The sequence below is a fragment of the Jaculus jaculus genome, chromosome 5, assembly GCF_020740685.1.
Source record: "Jaculus jaculus isolate mJacJac1 chromosome 5, mJacJac1.mat.Y.cur, whole genome shotgun sequence".
Taxonomy (NCBI): Eukaryota; Metazoa; Chordata; class Mammalia; order Rodentia; family Dipodidae; genus Jaculus; species Jaculus jaculus.
The window spans coordinates 53,706,769-53,722,866 of record NC_059106.1 but is presented as its reverse complement, the minus strand read 5'-3'; the positions used below and the strand labels follow the sequence as shown (position 1 = coordinate 53,722,866).

Here is a 16,098-nt window from a genome sequence, read left to right as displayed (position 1 = left end):
CCAGACACGTGTGCCCCTTGTGCATCTGGCTAACATGGGTCCTGGGGAATCGAACCTGGGTCCTTTGGCTTTGCAGGCAAACACCTTAGCCACTAAGCCATACCTCCAGCCCAACATTTATCATTTTAGAACAGGAAACCCAGTTTCACTATGTTTTTGGGACACCCCAGGCAGGGACTCTGGCAATGGGTGGCCCTGGGCAGAATGCTGTAGCTGTCAGATTGCACCATTACTCCTCTTCTGAAGATCCTCCCCAGTCTGATCCCTGACTGCCAAGTACAGAGAGATTGAAACACATATTTCCAATTGTAGTAGATGTCATAGAATAAAGATTATAAGGGAAAATATGACAGAACTAAAGGGACTTTGATATCAGAGATATGTGAATAAGGCAGTCTTCTGAGTTTCTGGAAAGCCTCTCTAATAGCAACCTTCTCCATAGGAGCTGACCTTGCCAAGGTTGGTGTCCGAACCAGTACAAGAAGGTTAAAAAGCTTATTGACCCTTAAGTAAAAGCCACAAGCCTAGCCTGGTGTTGCAACCCTATAATCCAGGCTACTCAGGTAGACACAGGAGGATTGCAAATTCAAGGCCAGCCTTGCTGACCTAGAGAGACCTTATCTCAAAACAAAATATTTCAAAAGATAATACAGCTCAGTGGAAGAGTGCTTGCTTAGTGTGTAGGAGGCCCTGCCTACCCACCCCAAAGTAAAAGCAGAGATATCATCATGTGACTGTCAGAAGACACAATTGATACTTCTAACTCATGAATGAGCAGATGGAATAAACTGTAAGATTGTGCTTATGTACTTGCAGTCTTTTAATTCAGGTGCAGCCTAGTGGATAATAAAAACTGACAGGTTCAGAGGTGAAGTGCTCCAACTACCAGTCAAGTTGAATAAAATTTCAACTCCATGCCTGGTTTTGCAGTCTGCTGGAAAACAAACTCAGGACTTCGTACATGTTAGACAACCACACAACTGCCCCCTAACCTCTCAAGTACCTACTTTTTTTTTTTTTTAGAGAGAGAAAGAGAATTGGCTCCTGGCCTCAGTCAATGAAATTGAACTCCAGACGGTTGTGCCACCAAGTGGGCACATGTGACCTTGTGCTTGCCTCATCTTTGAGAGAAAAACATGGGTCCTTAAGGTTCATAGGCAAGCACGTTAACCACTAACCTCTCCAGCCCTGCATGTTTTTTGTTTGTTTTTTTGTTTTTAACTTTACTTGAGAGAGGAAGTGGCAAAGAGAGAGAATGGGCATACTAGGCCCTCGAACCACTGCAAATGAACTCCAAAGGCATGCACCACCTTGTGCGCATGTGTGACCTTATGTGTCTTCTGGCTTTCCGTGAGTACATGGTGAATCTAACCTGGGTTCTTTGGCTTTGCCAGCAAGTGCCTTTATAGCTAAGCCATCTCTCCAGCTCTCAAGCACATTTACTTTATTTTATCTTTATCATTATTATTATTATTAATTTGGTTTTTCCAGGTAGGGTCTCACTCTAGCTCAGGCTGACCTCGAACTCACCGCAATCCTCCTACCTCTGTCTCCTGAGTGCTGGGATCAAAGACATGCACCATCACACGTGGCTCAAGTATCTGCTTAACTTACAGCTTCAGTCTTCAGTCTTTGGCAGGTGTATGGGTGCTGTTGAAGAATTTTATCTTTTTTTATTTTTTTGGTAAGGGAGGATCTCCCTGTAGTCCCAGGTTGGCCTTTAATTCATTGCACTCCTCCTACCTAAGCCTCCCGAGTGCTGAGATCAAAGCTGTAAGCCACCACACCTGACCATTTTGTTTTCTTGAATGTAATTTTTTTTTTCGTTTTTGAAATAGCATCTCTCTGTAGCCCAGGGTGACCTGCAATTAAGTATGTAATCTCAGGGTGGCCTTGAACTCATGGCAATCCTCCTACCTCTGCCTCCCAAGTGCTGGGATTGCTCAGATAAGATTTTTTTAAGTGAAAATCTGTAAAGTCTGCTAGTTAGTCCTCAATGGAATCAGCTTCTTGCATGAGATGGGGCAAAGAACTGTAGGAAGGGCTAAAGATATGGCTCGGTGGCTATCGGCACTTGCTTGCAAAGGCTACAAGCCTGAGCTTCAATTCCCCAGTACACAGGAAAAGCCAGATGCACAAAGTGGTGTATGTATCTGGAGTTTGTTTGGAGTGGCATGCCCATTCTCTCTTTCTCTCAGCTTGAAAATAAGTAAAAATATTTGGACTGGGTATGATGGTGCATGCCTTTAATCCCAGCACTAGGGAGGCAGAGGTGGGAGGATCACCATGAGTTCAAGGCCATCCTGAGACTACATAGTGAATTCTAGGTCAGCCTGGGCTGGAGTGAGACCCTAACTTACCTGCAGAACCTAGTGAAACCCAAGCTCAATTCCCCAATACCCACATAGAGCCAGATGCACAAAGTATAGCAGGCATCTGGAGTCCATTTGCATATATGTAAATAAGAATAAAAAACTTTTTAAAAATTTATTTGCACAGAGAGATAGGAGAGAGAGAGAGAATAGGCGTACCAGGGCCTCTAGCCACTACAATAGACACATGGGCCAGTTTATGCATCTGGTTTTATGTGGGTACTGGGGAAGTGAATTCTGGTGGTTAGGTTTTGCAGGCAAGCGCCTTAACTGCTAAGCCATCTGTCCAGCCCTTAAGGAGATCTTTTTTAAAAGAATTATAGAGAAGATCATGACATCAAAATAAAAGAGAGACTGATTGAGTGGGGAAGGGGATATGATGGAGAATGGAGTTTCAAAGGGGAAAGTGGGGGAAGGGAGGGCATTACTATGGGATATTGTTTAAAATCACAGAATAAAAAATATTTGGAAAAAAATTATAGGAATTTTCAAGTACATGAATACATAAAAATGGAACAAAATGCTTAAAAAGGGAGACAAAACATAGAAATGTTAATAGAGAAGAATTTTGGGAAAGACCCAAACAGTTGATCACACTCACTTGTAAAGAATTTTTGGTGGTGGAGGTGATTACATTAGAATCGATGGAGTAGTGGACAGTTAAGGTTGGAGAAGTGTTTATGATAACGGCAGGGTCAGAGGACCTGGCTAGTGTTTAATTTACTAACAAACCTTCTAGAAAGACTTACATGCACTTGAATATTGGTCAACTGTGGCGAGCTTTGGTGCAATTGTTGTTTTTTTTTTTTTTTTTTTTTTTTTCCTGTATTTTTCTTTTTTCCAAGGTAGTATCTTGCTCTAGCCCAGGCTTACCTGGAATTCACTATGTAGTCTCAGGGTAGCCTCGAACTCATGGTGATCCTCCTACCTCTGCCTCCCAGCTGGGATTTCAAGGCTTGTGCCACCACAGCCAGCTTGATTTTTCTGGGGTCTTGTTTGTTTTTCGTATTTCCTATATGCATTAGCTGCTAGCTGCTACCTACTACACCCTACCTACATTGCATCTTTCCAAACTGGCTTTAAGGAATTACACCTACCTTCTTTTCTTCCTTCCTTTCAAGAGGGTCCCATGTATGTATTCTGGGCTGGCCTGAAAATCCCTAGGTATCTCAGGGTGACCGTGAATTTCTGATTCTTTAGCCTAACCTCCAAATGCTGGGATTATAGGCATGAGCTACCATGTACGGTTTATGCTTGCTGGGGATTGATCCCAACACCTCGCGCATCCCAGGCAAACATTACCATCTGAGCCTTAGCCCCTGTCCCAAGAATGATTTTGTTTTCGAATAGATTTCACGCTGGCCAAGACTGACCTGGAACTCACTCTAGTCCAGGATGACCTCAAACTCAGTGATCCTCCTGTCAGCCTCTGCGCTGGTTTTAAAGATACGCACTTTCACACCAGGCACGAATTACTTTTCAACAGTGGGGGGCGGGGGAGAGAGTGTGTGTGAGTGTGTGTGTGTATACACAAATTGCCTAAGTAGACTGAAACCAAGGTAATGTGACAATTCAAAGGCAACTCCCTCTCTCATGATTCCTTTTCGGGAACCCTCCCTTCTCATTGAGATCAGGGAGCCCGGGAGGACCGGTTCACAGTAGAGAAAGGCAACATTTCCGCCTTAGATTCTGAGTCAGCGGACCACGCTGTCCTGTGTGGAAACTTCTTGCGGGACAGGCGTGAGGTGAAGCCCCGACTTCCTTCTGGACCTCCTATTCCACCACGGTCCTCAAGAACGGTGGGTAGTTTGCTCGGGGGTGCTGGCGAAGCGGAGCTGTGAGCGGCGGTCTGCACCGCAGCGCAGAGACCCGGGCGGCAAGAACGAGCGCCCTCTCGCGCCCCCGTGCGCCCGGCCGCGGACCCACGTCTCGCGCGCTCCCTCGGCGTGCGCGGGTGGGGGAGGCGGGGCCGGCGCGGGAGCGCGCGCGGGGCCGCGGGCAGGGGGGCGGGGCGGCAGAGCTGGGCGCTGGGGCCTGGAGGACAGCGGTGTCGGAGTCGGAGAACGCAGGCGGCGGCGGCGGCGGCGCTGAGAGGCCGTGCGGGACGCGGGCGCCGGGTCGCGGGAACGCAGAGGTAACGCAGGACGGAACAGGCGGGCGGAGAGAGGACGCGGGCGCGGGCCCCGAAGGTGAGTGGCGGAGGCCGCTCGCTTAGGGCGCCGCCACAGCTTCCCGGCTGGAGGGGGCGGGGCGCTCCTGTCCCGGGAGGTGGCGCCTTTTGTCCGCGGGCCGCGGCCGCTCCGCCCTCTCCCCTACCTCCCGTCACCTACCTCCCCTCCCCCCACCTGCCCCTGTTGAGGTGGCCTTCTCCGGGGCCCTCTGGCGCGCGCTCCCGCCCTTGTTTTGTTTGGATTTGGGGAGGAGGGGCAACGCTTCCCTGGTCGAGCCCCCCATGCATCCCAATGCGCCTGCGCCGCTGTGCGTGCACCGGGCGCCTGATTGGCTGCCGACGCGCGCATGCGCTAAGTTCCCGGGCCCGTCTTCCGCCGCGCCCTCCTCTCACCCTACTCTCAACGATCTTCCAGCCGGTTCGAAAGATGCCGGCGGCGGTGACTGGCTGCGGCGGGCCCGCCCCCCGGGCTCTCCGCCCCCCGCCCCCGCCGCCGCCATTACGGAACTCCCAGTGGTGAGTGTGCGGAGCCGAGGCCTGGAGCCCCGCTGCTTTCCACGTGGCTCAGGCGAGCGGAGCGGGGCCCGCCGCCCACGGCCCTGCTCTCGGTTCCTCTCGCTCCTGCGCCCTGGCCGCCGCGGGCCTGTAGCTGCTGCTGCGCTCTTTGTTTGCCGCATTCTCCGCGCAGGGGGCTTTGCTGCCGCCGCGTCGCTCTTCGCGTGCCCGCGTGGCGCACCTAGAACCCGTGTACGCCGCGCTGTAGGCGTCTTGCTTCGAATCGGAGCAGCGCTTCGTAGGCCTTCGAACACAGGAGTCCCATCGGTGTTTGCGAGGAGCTGGAGACAGGGAGAGCCCGGACCTGAGTTCATCCGGCCTTATAATAAGCACCGTCTCCTTAGCTGTTTTGAGGCAAAACTCCCAGACTAGCACACAGATGTGCTGTCCCTTGACGCTTGTTAATTCTCCCTAGGCTGCCAATTGTGCTTCAGCTCACGCCCCTCATCCCAGCAGGCTCGGTAGGACGATTGATCGCCCCAGTACAAGGCCAGCGTGGGCTACAGAATGAATTCCAGGTTAGCCTAGGCTAGAGTGAGACCCTGCTAAACAACAACAAATCGGCTAGCTATGAACGAGCTATGTTTTAAAACAAATTCTTGACAATTTGTTTTAGAGAGACAGCGCCAGGGCATCTCGCCACTGCACATGAACCCCATATGCATGCACCACTTTGTGTGCCTAGCTTTACGTGGGTACCCGAACCCAAGCTTTGCAAGCAAGCGCCTATAACCGCTGAGCCATTCCTCCAGTCGCAGAGCAAGCTATCTTTAAGTAACTACGAGTCGGTTTTTCTTTTCTTTTTTGAGAGAGGCACAGAGAGAGAGAGAATGGGCGCACCAGTGCCTCCACAGCCACTGCAAAAGAACTCCAGGTGCATGCGCCACCTTGTGTGTCTAGCTTACATGGGTACTGGGGAATCGAGCCTCAAACCGGGGTCCTTAGGCTTCACAGGTAAGCACTTAACGGCTAAGCCATCTCTCCAACCCTTCGTTTTTTAAAAACAAAAACCTTTTAATTTATTTATTTGAGAGAGAAGGGCGGTACTAGGGCATACTGCCACTGCAAAGGATCTCCAGACGCATGCGCCGCCTTGTGCATCTGGCTTATGGCCCTGGGAAATCGAACCTGGGTCATTTGGCTTTGCAGGCAAGCACCTTAATTGCTAAGTCATCTCTCTCAACTCTAAAGAGTCGTTTTTAATTTTTTTTTTCCTCTTTTCACACTTTTCTTTTTCAAGCTAGAGTCTAGCCCAGGCTGACCTGGAACTCACTATATAGTCTCAGGGTGGCTTTGAACTCTGGAATTAAAGGTGTGTGGCACCACGCCCAGCCCTTTCAAACTTTTTAATGTAGCTTATTTCCAGCTGGGCGTAAATTGTATTTTTTCTTTGAGAGTGTGGACACACGCACCACCATGTGCATCTAGCTTATGTGATTACTAGGGAATTGAACCTGGGTCCTTAGACTTTGCAGGCATGCACCTTATCCTCTAAGCCATCTCTCCAGCCCCTGTTTGTTTGTTTATTTGTTTGTTTGTTTGTTTGTTTCGAGGTAGGGTCTCACCCTAGTCCATGCTGACCTGGAATTCACTACGTAGTCTCAGGCTGTCCTCGAACTCATGGTGATCATCCTACCTCTGCTTCCCCCCGACCCTCAGTGCTGGGATTAAAGGCATGCGCCACCTTGCATGGTTTAGCCTAATTTCTTTATGTGACCCACCCAGGCTTGTTTGAACTCTGGCTATTCTTCCTCTAGTGCTTTGATGGCCAGCATGAGCCACTAGGCTGGGATTTGAAGTAACATTTTAAAGGTTTTTTTTTTAATTTTTTTTAACGTTTTAGACAGATTTAATTAGATTAGAGAAGGTGTACAGAGAGCTCCTACCATGTGGAGGAGATAGCCCATATGGGAGTAGGGGTCCCCTCCCTCCATCATCCCAGCCCATCTTTTCAGAAAAAGGACCTGGAGGTTCAGGTCTCAGGAAAGATGAACAGCCAAAAGGAGCTAGGGGATTTTTTGTTCTTGTTTTTTTTTTTTTTTTAATTATATATATTTTATTTATTTGCAAGCAGAGGAGTAGGAGAGAAACAGATAATGGGCACGCCAGGACCTGCAGCCACTGAGAATAAACTCCAGACAGACACACGTGTCACTTTTGTGCTTGGGCGTTTAAGTTGGTACTGGAGACCGAAACCCAGGTCATTAGACTTTTCATGCAAGTGATTTAACCACTGAGCCACCTCTCTAGCCCCCTCCCCTTTTTTGTGTGCTTTTGTCTTGGCTATGGTTTGTAAACCTTGAGATGGAGGACTTAGAAGCTTGTGGAGGAAGTAAATTGAACTCTTTGTTATATTGGTGTTTTAACTCTTTAGCCTTATTTTGACTATTTTAAGAGGAAGGAGGGGCTTTGGCATCTGTACCCAAGATAGACATCAATAACATGCTGATTTAATCAAGTGGGAAAGAGAGTTCGCCTTGGTGAAGCTGGTTTTGTTAAGGGCCCATTACATCTGAATACAGTGGGTAACCCTGGATTGGGACCTTTTAGGTATTTAATGTACTACTAACAACATTAGAATGTATTACATACATATGGTGAATTATGAAATGATAGTGGTTTCCCTTAAATGCATATAATATATTGAGGGTGTCAATAGTCTGAAATACCTGGTTACACTACTAATACTGTTTTTTTGTTTTTTTTCAAGGTAGGGTCTCTCTGTAGTCCCAGGCTGTCCTTGAACCCACAGAGATCCTCCTACCTCAGCCTCTCAAGGGCTAGGACTAAAGGTATGCATCACCTCATCTGGCTGGTTTTTGTTTTCTTTTGAGGTGCTGGGAATTTCCCATGATAGGTAAGCATTCTACCACTGAGCTACAGCCCCAGACCCCAGCCCTGTAGCCTTCTCTTAATGTAGAGAGAATAAGTTAAAACACAAGACTTGGACTTTTTACTTCTGTGCATCCATTCTTTATTGTCTTCATAGAAACAGTTTAGGCATCCCCCTTGTCAAAAGTAAATCTTGCCAGGCATGGTGACGAATACCTTTAATCCCAGCATTTGGGAGGCAGAGGTAGGAGGATTGCCATGAGTTCGAGGCCACCCTGAAACTATGTAGTGAATTCTAGGTCAGCCTGGGCTAGAGTGAGACCCTACTTAAAAAAAAACTTAAAAAAAAAAAAAGAACAAGGGCTGGAGAGATGGCTTAAAAATGGTTAAGGCATTTGTCTGCACAACCAAAGGACCCATGTAAAGCCAGATGTACAGGATGGTACATGCATCTGGCATTCATTTCCAGTTGCTAGAGGCCCTGGTGTGTCCATTTTCTCTCCTTCTCTCCCTCCCTCCCTTTTTTCTCAAGTAAATAAGTATTTTTTTTAAAAAAAAGAGCAACATAAATAGTTAAATACAAGATATTTTTGGCTTTGGCATATATCCAAGCCTAGGTGAAAAACATAAGCTTTTTTCTTAAACAGATATTTGTTGGCCTCCCATTCTATGCCTTGTATAGTCTGTCTGTTTATTTGCAAGCAGAGAGAAAGAATGTGTATGGATATACATGAGGCTGAGGAGATGTTCAGTGGTTAAAGGTACTTGTTCCACAAGCCTGTTGAATTTGGATACCCAACACCCACTTTGTGGCACATGCCTGTAATTTCAAGGATCCTATAGTAAATAGGAGGTGGAATCAGGAGAAATCCCTAAGCTGTCAGGCCAGCTAGTCAGGCCTTGCCTGCAGAAAAACAAGAGACTCTGTCTTAAGTTAGAAGGAAAAGAACAACACCTTACAGTGCTGGAACAACACATAAGCACTGTGGCACACACTCATACACACAAGTAGAACAAAGTTTTAAAGGGGCTGGAAAATGTCTCAGTGGTTAAATGTGCTTGCTTGCTCCTTTGCTTCCCAGGGTCAGTCCCCAAGCCATCCATGTCAGCTGACCACAAAAGTGACACAAGTGTCTGGTGTTCCTTTGCAGAGTCAAGAAGCGCTGGCATACTCCTACACATACACACGTGTAAGCTAACAGATTTTACACCCTGAGCTGTGTATGTTTATGTGTAATTCCAGCACGTGGAAGACTGAGGTAAGAGGATAGTTGTGAGTTTGAGGCCAGCCTGTAACTACAGAGTGAGTTCCAGGTCATACTGTGCTAGAGTGAGACCCTATCTCAGAACGAAAAGAAAAGAAGAGAAAAGAAACAGTAAAACCTTGCAGAAGCAAAGAAAAGGGGGGAAGTGTATTATCTTGAGAGAAGAGTGAGCACAAACAGCACATTGTAGAGGCTAAAGGAAGTCTGCACGGTTAGAGCCAAGAAAGAAGAGTGATGGACAGTCTAGTAGGTAATATTTGTGAAATGACAAAGTTTTCAGAGGTTTTAATGGGAAACCATTAGGATTTGCCTATCTTGGTGGCTTAATCAGGAAGGTTAATAGGCCAAGCTGAGCATTCCACTTATCTGACCTAATTTAAACTATGTTATCCTTAAGCTAGTGATTTCTTTAGGGCCTTGAATCTGTTGCCCTGCTTTTACTTTTAGTTTTTAGTTTTACCATTTCAATATTAAGAGCTACTTCCTGAATCCAGTACTTTTTTAGTCTACTTTAATTGTAAGTAGCTAGTGAATAACTGGATAGGTTTGAATGCTAATTTTTTTCAGTGTTTTGTTTACAGGAGAAAAAATTCAAGACACTTATGAACAGGTAGGGACTGCTGAAGAATTACTGGTTTCACATTCACAACAGCTAGCATTATCACAAGTTAGAAAAGAAACTTGGCTGGGCATGGGGGCACATGCCTTTAATCCCAGTACTCTGTAGGCAGAAGTAGGGGATCTAGGAAAGACAGACTACAGAGTGAGTTCCAGGTTAGCCTGGGCTAGAGTGAGAATTCTACTTGGAGGTGGTAGGGAGGGGGAAAAAAGTTCATTAGCACTTGTCACTTTACAAAGGAGAATCTGTCATGTTTTATTTGTGTATATTGTTTGCATGTAGAAATACCATATTTGCTCAGTTTTCATTGTTTGAAAGTAAATAACACTCCCTTGTAATTGCTGGTTGTATGTATTAAAATTAACCCAAGAAGCCACCACTCCTGGCTAAAATATTTTTATTCATTTATAAGCGACAGCACCAGAGCCTCTTGCTACCACAAATTCCAGATGTATGTACTACTTTGTGCTTCTTATTGGGGAATCAAACCTTGATCACCAGGCTTTGCAAGCAAGTACCTCTAGTGGCTGAACCATCTCTCCAGCCCCAACAATAATTTTTTGTTGTTGTTTTGTGGGGATTATGATGGGGCCCAGGATGACCCTGAACTTCTGTTCTGACCCTACTGCCTTAGCCTCCTGAGTACAGGAATTTCAGGTATGGGCCACCATACCTGGCTAACAAGAAGTTTTAGTGCATTGTGCTGTCTTCCTGCCTGTCTTTGCAGATGACTGACAATTCGCAAGTAAGCGATTACTGTCTTTGTTCCCAGAAAATGATTTCCCTGTAAATGTGAAAGGCTTTTTCTGTGTGCATTTGTAAAATTTATCCTAGTTTGGTATAGCTTGAGACTAGAACCTGACAAGTTGAAAGCTCATTTTCTTGGAAGAGTGCTGTAGCTTAAAGTAGTTTTTTGGTTTGTTTGTTTTTGAGGTAGGGAGTCTCACTGTAGCCTGGGCTGACCTGTAACTCACTCTGTAGTCTCAGGCTGGCCTCAGCTCAGAGCTATCTTCCTACCTATGCCTCCAAAGTACTGGAATTAAAGGCATGCCCCACCATGCCTGACTGTAAAGTAGAAGTTGAATGATAAGTTTATCATTTTCAACTTTTTGTTCACTTTCATTAGCATAGTAGTCTTACCACCTAAATTACCATGTTCTTTTCTGTAACTCATGGCCTTGCTCATGCCTAGCAAGTGTTCCATCACTGAGCTTTATCCTCCACCCCTGACATTTTCTTTCTTTTTGTTTTCTGAGGTAGAGTTATGATTTAGATCAGACTGAATGCTGGGATTAAAGGCATGTGCCACCATACCTGGCTCTTTGGCTCTTTTTTTTTTTTTTTTTTTTAAGGGTGTGGGTAGGGTTCAAGGTAGGGTCTCATTCTATCTTAGGCTGACCCAAAACTCTCACTCTAGTTCCAGGCCTTGAACTCACAGCTGTCCTCCTACCTCTGCCTCCTGAGTGCTGGGATTAAAGGCATGTACTACCATGCCTGACCTAGGGCTTTTCTTATTTATTTATTTATTTTTGGTTTTTCAAGGTAGGATCTCACTCTAATTCACTATGTAGACTCAGGGTGGCCTTGAGTTTGCAGTGATCCTCCTACCTTTGCCTCCCAAGTGCTGGGATTAAAGGCGTGCACCACCACACCTGGTATGGAATTTTGTTTTTATAATGAGGAACATTTATTAAAGAATATAAGTGGGTCCCAGATGAAAAAAAAATTTTTTTCTAGTTTTTTCAAGGCAGAGTTTCACTCTGGTTCAGGCTGACCTGGAAGTTACTATATAGTCTCAGGGTGGCCTTGAACTCATGACAATCCTACCTCTATCTCCTGAGTGCTGGGATTAAAGGTGTTCACCGCTACACCCAGCATTTTTTTTTTTTTTTGAAGCAGGTTCTCACTAGCTCAGGCTGGCCTCAAACTCACAGCAAATTGCCCTCCCTCAGCCTCCTGAGTGCTGGGATTAAATGCATGTACCATTATACCAGGTCTAGATTAAATATTTGAAGGAGAGGAGAGATGGGAATCAGGTGACTAGAACTCCTTGCTGGCCTTTTACACTCACAGTCCTCCCTGCCTCAGCTTCCCAAGTGCTGAGATGATAGCTATGTGCTGCCATATTTGGCTTCTCCTGTGAATATTCCATTATATTTTTCCATATTTATTTTGCTTACATTAAAAATATGACAAGTGAAAACTTTGGCAGCACATATACTAAAATTGGAATGATACAGAGAAGATTAGCATGGCCCCTGTGCAAGCAAGGAATAGATGGCACGCAAATTGGTGAAGCATTCCTTTTTTTTGGGGGGGGGGGTTGAAGTAGGGTGTCACTCTGGCTCAGGCTGAGCTGGAATTCACTATGGAGTCTCAGGGTAGCTTCAAACTCAGCTATCCTCCTACCTCTGCCTCCCTAGTGCCGGGGTTAAAGGCATGCGTCGTCATGCCCAGCTCTGCATTCCATGTTTTTAAAAAAATGACAAGTCAGATATTCCATTCTTTTAGGTGATGTCTAAATTTACTTCCCTGGTCTAGAGGCTCTAATACACTATTGTATTCTTCAATATTTTTACCTTTGTATTTTCCCTTAATAGGGTAAAAAGAATCTCTAATGGAAATAGATTTAAGGTTACAGTAAATTACAATTACTTTTGAAGAATGATAACAAAACCATCCTTTTTTTAGTGGGGAGGTTTGGTCTTTCAAGGTAGGGTTTCACTCTAGCTCAGGCTGTCCTAGAATTCACTATGTAGTCTCAGGGTGACCTTAAACTCAGAGTAGTCTCCCTCTGCCTCCCAAGTGCTGGGATTAAAGGCGTGTGCTACCACGCCTGGCAAAACCTTCTTTCTTTTTTTTTGGGGGGGGGGTTGTCTAGGTAGGGTCTAACTCTATCACAGGCTGACCTGGAATTCACTATGTAATCTAGGGTGGCCTCGAACTCACGGTGATCCTCCTACCTACCTCTGCCTCCCAAGTGCTGGGATTAAAGGCATGCATCACCACACCTGGATTGATTTTTTTTTTTTGAGGTAGGTTCTCACTCTAGCCCAGGCTGACCTGGAATGCACTGTGTAATCTCAGGGTCTCAGGGTGCCCATGAACTAACAGAAATCCTCCTACCTCTGCCTCCCGAGTGCTGGGATTAAAGGCGTGTACCACCATGCCTGGCTAAAACCTTCTTTCTTTAGTAAGCTGAACCTTGACTATACCTGCCCTTGGTCTTCTTTCTCAGTTTCTGATGCTAGCAGGAGGGGTTAGACTTAGGCTCTCTGAGCCTCTGTGTCCTGTTGTCCTTGTTATTTGGAAGTTTAACAGCTGCTGTGGCTTCGCATTCTTCTTAGTCACTGCTTTACATAGTCTATATTTTGATACTTTTATCTTTTTGAATAACAACTAAGTCATCTGTCTTTTAATATAAGTCTTATAGTTATATTTATTCCCTGTGAGTATATATAAAGTGTAGACGTTTTAGTTTAGTTTTGTTTCTGTTAATCTTCACACCAGGTCTTTTCTGTGCTTTAGGTTGACTCTTCACCACACTGAACCATTAGGAAAAATCCTTGTGGTTAACAGCAGAGGCTTCAGAGTGTAACCAGTACTCAGGCCTAGAAATTATTTTAGATGGCGACTGATACGTCTCAAGGTGAACTCGTCCATCCTAAGGCACTCCCACTTATAGTAGGAGCTCAGCTGATCCACGCGGACAAGTTAGGTGAGGTAGGGCTGATGCATTCTTGAAGCTCACTCTTGGATCCATCCCTGACTTCAGGCCCTACTGGGTTCTTGGTACATATTCTTTCTCCTATTTGGGGGAGACTAGGTTGTGAATCTGAAAAAATTCAAATACAAAGTTCTTTTCATCTTGCCCTTCCCCTCAAATTTCTGAGAAAGCTTCCTACCTTCTAAATTTATTCCAAATCACATATTGTTTTCATTGGAGTTCTATCTAAAATAAAATACTTTGAACAGTATTTTTAAAATAAGAGGTTTTTTTTAAAATCACTTTAAAACAACTTGCTAGAAGTAATTTCTATCAGATCCTCGAGTTGACTTGAAGAATTCTCCTACATCTTTTGACACCCAGTTAGGTCCCTTAAGAAAGAGAGAAAAGAGAACTTTTGTTTTGTTTTGATGTCTGTTTGACTATGACTATCTGTGTTTTTAAAAGGTAGAAGATAGCACCATGCCAATTCGTCGAGCTGTGAATTCTACCCGGGAAACTCCTCCCAAAAGCAAGCTTGCTGAAGGGGAGGAAGAGAAACCAGGTAAATAAGTAGTTACAACTTAAAAGAACAAAATATTCACTCCAGTTTGTATTAGTTCTAAAAAGGAGAGGAAGAGAAACCAGGTAAATAAATAGTTATAACTTAAAAGAGCAAAATATTTACTCCAGTTTGTATTAGTTCTAAAAAATCTTTGAACTAAATTGTTCTTATGTTCATGACTAAGTGAGGGAACATTTAATGAGAGAAACAGTAACTATTGGTATGTCATTGTTGGATCATGTGGGTAAAGTAGGATTATATTTTCTCTCTGAAGGTTTCAGGGGGCTGGAGAGATGGCTTAGCAGTTAAGGCACTTGCCTGTAAAGCCTAATGACCCAGGTTCAATTCTCTAGTACCCACAGAAGCCATATGCAGTGGCTCATACATCTGGAGTTCATTCACAGTAGCTGGAGACCTTGGCCTGTGAAACAAATGTGTATAACTGGTGTCAGTGGAGAAGAGATTAGCCAGTCAGGATAGGAGCATGATGAGTGAAGAGAAGTGTCAGTCCATCAGCTTGGAGAACTGGTATTCAGTTAAGATATCTCTGCCTACCTATTCCCCTTTTTCCTGACATCCTTTTTCTTCTTGGGACTTTTTTGGGTGGGGGGAGGGAGTGTTCATTTTGTTTCTCTTAAGGTGGTGTCTTACTCTAATTCAGCCTTGAAGTCACTGCACTCCTACCTCAGCCTCCTCAGTACTGAGATAGTTATGTGCCACCATGTCCATTGATCATTGAGTTGGGAGATTTTGACTGAATTTGAAGCCATGCATGGTGACACTTACCTGTAAAGACCCAGCACTTAGGAAGGTTGAAGGAATGATCACTTAAGCCCAACTGTTGAGAGACTAGCCTTGGCAAAATAGCACATTATTAGGCCTGGGTTTGCAACTGATAAAACTGTTCTGGAACTTATGGGTGTGAAAGTTTTAGTTGGTTAAAAATTAGAAATTGAGGGCTGGAGAGATGGCTTGGCGGTTAAGCGCTTGCCTGTGAAGCCTAAGGACACCAGTTCAAGGCTCAATTTCCCAGGACCCACGTTAGCCAGATGCACAAGGGGGTGCACACATCTGGAGTTCGTTTGCAGTGGCTAGAAGCCCTGGCGAGCCCACTCTCCTCCCTCTCTCTGACTCTTTTTCTCTCTGCCTGTCGCTATCAAATATATAAATAAAAATAAACAAAAAAAGAATTAGAAATTGAGCCAGGCATGGTGGTGCACGCCTTTAATCCCAGCACTCGGGAGGCAGAGGTAGGAGGATCACTGAGAGTTCGAGCCCACCCTGAGACTACAGAGTGAATTTCAGGTCAGCCTGAGCCACAGTGAGACCCTACCTTGAAAAACCAAAACAAAAAAAAAATTAGAAATTGGAGCTGGAGATATGGTTCATTGGTTAAATGTGCTTGCTTTCAAAGCCTGCCTGCCCAAGTTCAATTTCCCAGTCACCCATATAAGGCTGGATAGGTCTGGTATGCCCAGGCATATGCATATACACACAAAGTAAATAAGTAAAAATATTAATTTAATTTAATTTTTTTTTCAAGCAAAAGGAGATAGAAGACAGAGAATGGGCAATCCAGGGTCTCCAGATACTATAAATGAACTCTAGACTTGTGCGCCACTTTGTGCATCTGGCTTTACATGGCTACTGGGGAATCAAACCCAGGTCGTTAGGCTTTGCAGACAAGTACCTTAACCACTGAACCATCTCTTCAACCCAAAATAATAGTAATAGCAATTATTATTATTTTGCTTTTTTTGAGGTAGAATCTTGATCTTCTCCAGGCTAACTTGGAATTCACTATTGTAGTCTCGGGGTGGCCTGAAACAGCAATCCTACTCCAGCTTCCCAAATGCTGGGATTAAAGATGTTTTCCATCATGGCCAGCCTCAAAATATTTTTTTACAAAATGAACTAGAGGGCTGGAGAAATGGCTTAGCAGTTAAGGCACTTGCCTTTAAAGCCAAAGAACCCAGGTTCCATTCCCCAGTATCCATGTAAGCCAGATTCACAA

At 45.1% G+C, this 16,098-nt stretch overlaps 1 protein-coding gene and 1 pseudogene across 7 annotated transcripts in view; both read left to right on the top strand.

Annotated features, from left to right (window-relative positions):
* The first annotated feature begins 4,415 nt into the window (after window positions 1-4,415).
* The window catches only part of Hp1bp3 (heterochromatin protein 1 binding protein 3), a 51,746-nt gene continuing 40,063 nt past the window's right edge, over window positions 4,416-16,098 (top strand). The window contains exons 1-4 of one of the 7 annotated variants that reach the window (XM_045149604.1): window positions 4,486-4,506; window positions 9,081-9,188; window positions 13,342-13,536; window positions 13,988-14,084. In XM_045149604.1, coding sequence (XP_045005539.1) covers window positions 13,441-13,536; window positions 13,988-14,084 — 193 coding nt within the window. In that variant the 5' untranslated portion in view covers window positions 4,486-4,506; window positions 9,081-9,188; window positions 13,342-13,440. Of the gene's footprint in view, window positions 4,507-9,080; window positions 9,189-13,341; window positions 13,537-13,987; window positions 14,085-16,098 lie in introns of those variants that run through there. The other 6 variants (XM_045149609.1, XM_045149605.1, XM_012948596.2 and 3 more) reach the window with 6 other exon arrangements.
* LOC123461182 lies at window positions 12,010-12,125 on the top strand (annotated as a pseudogene).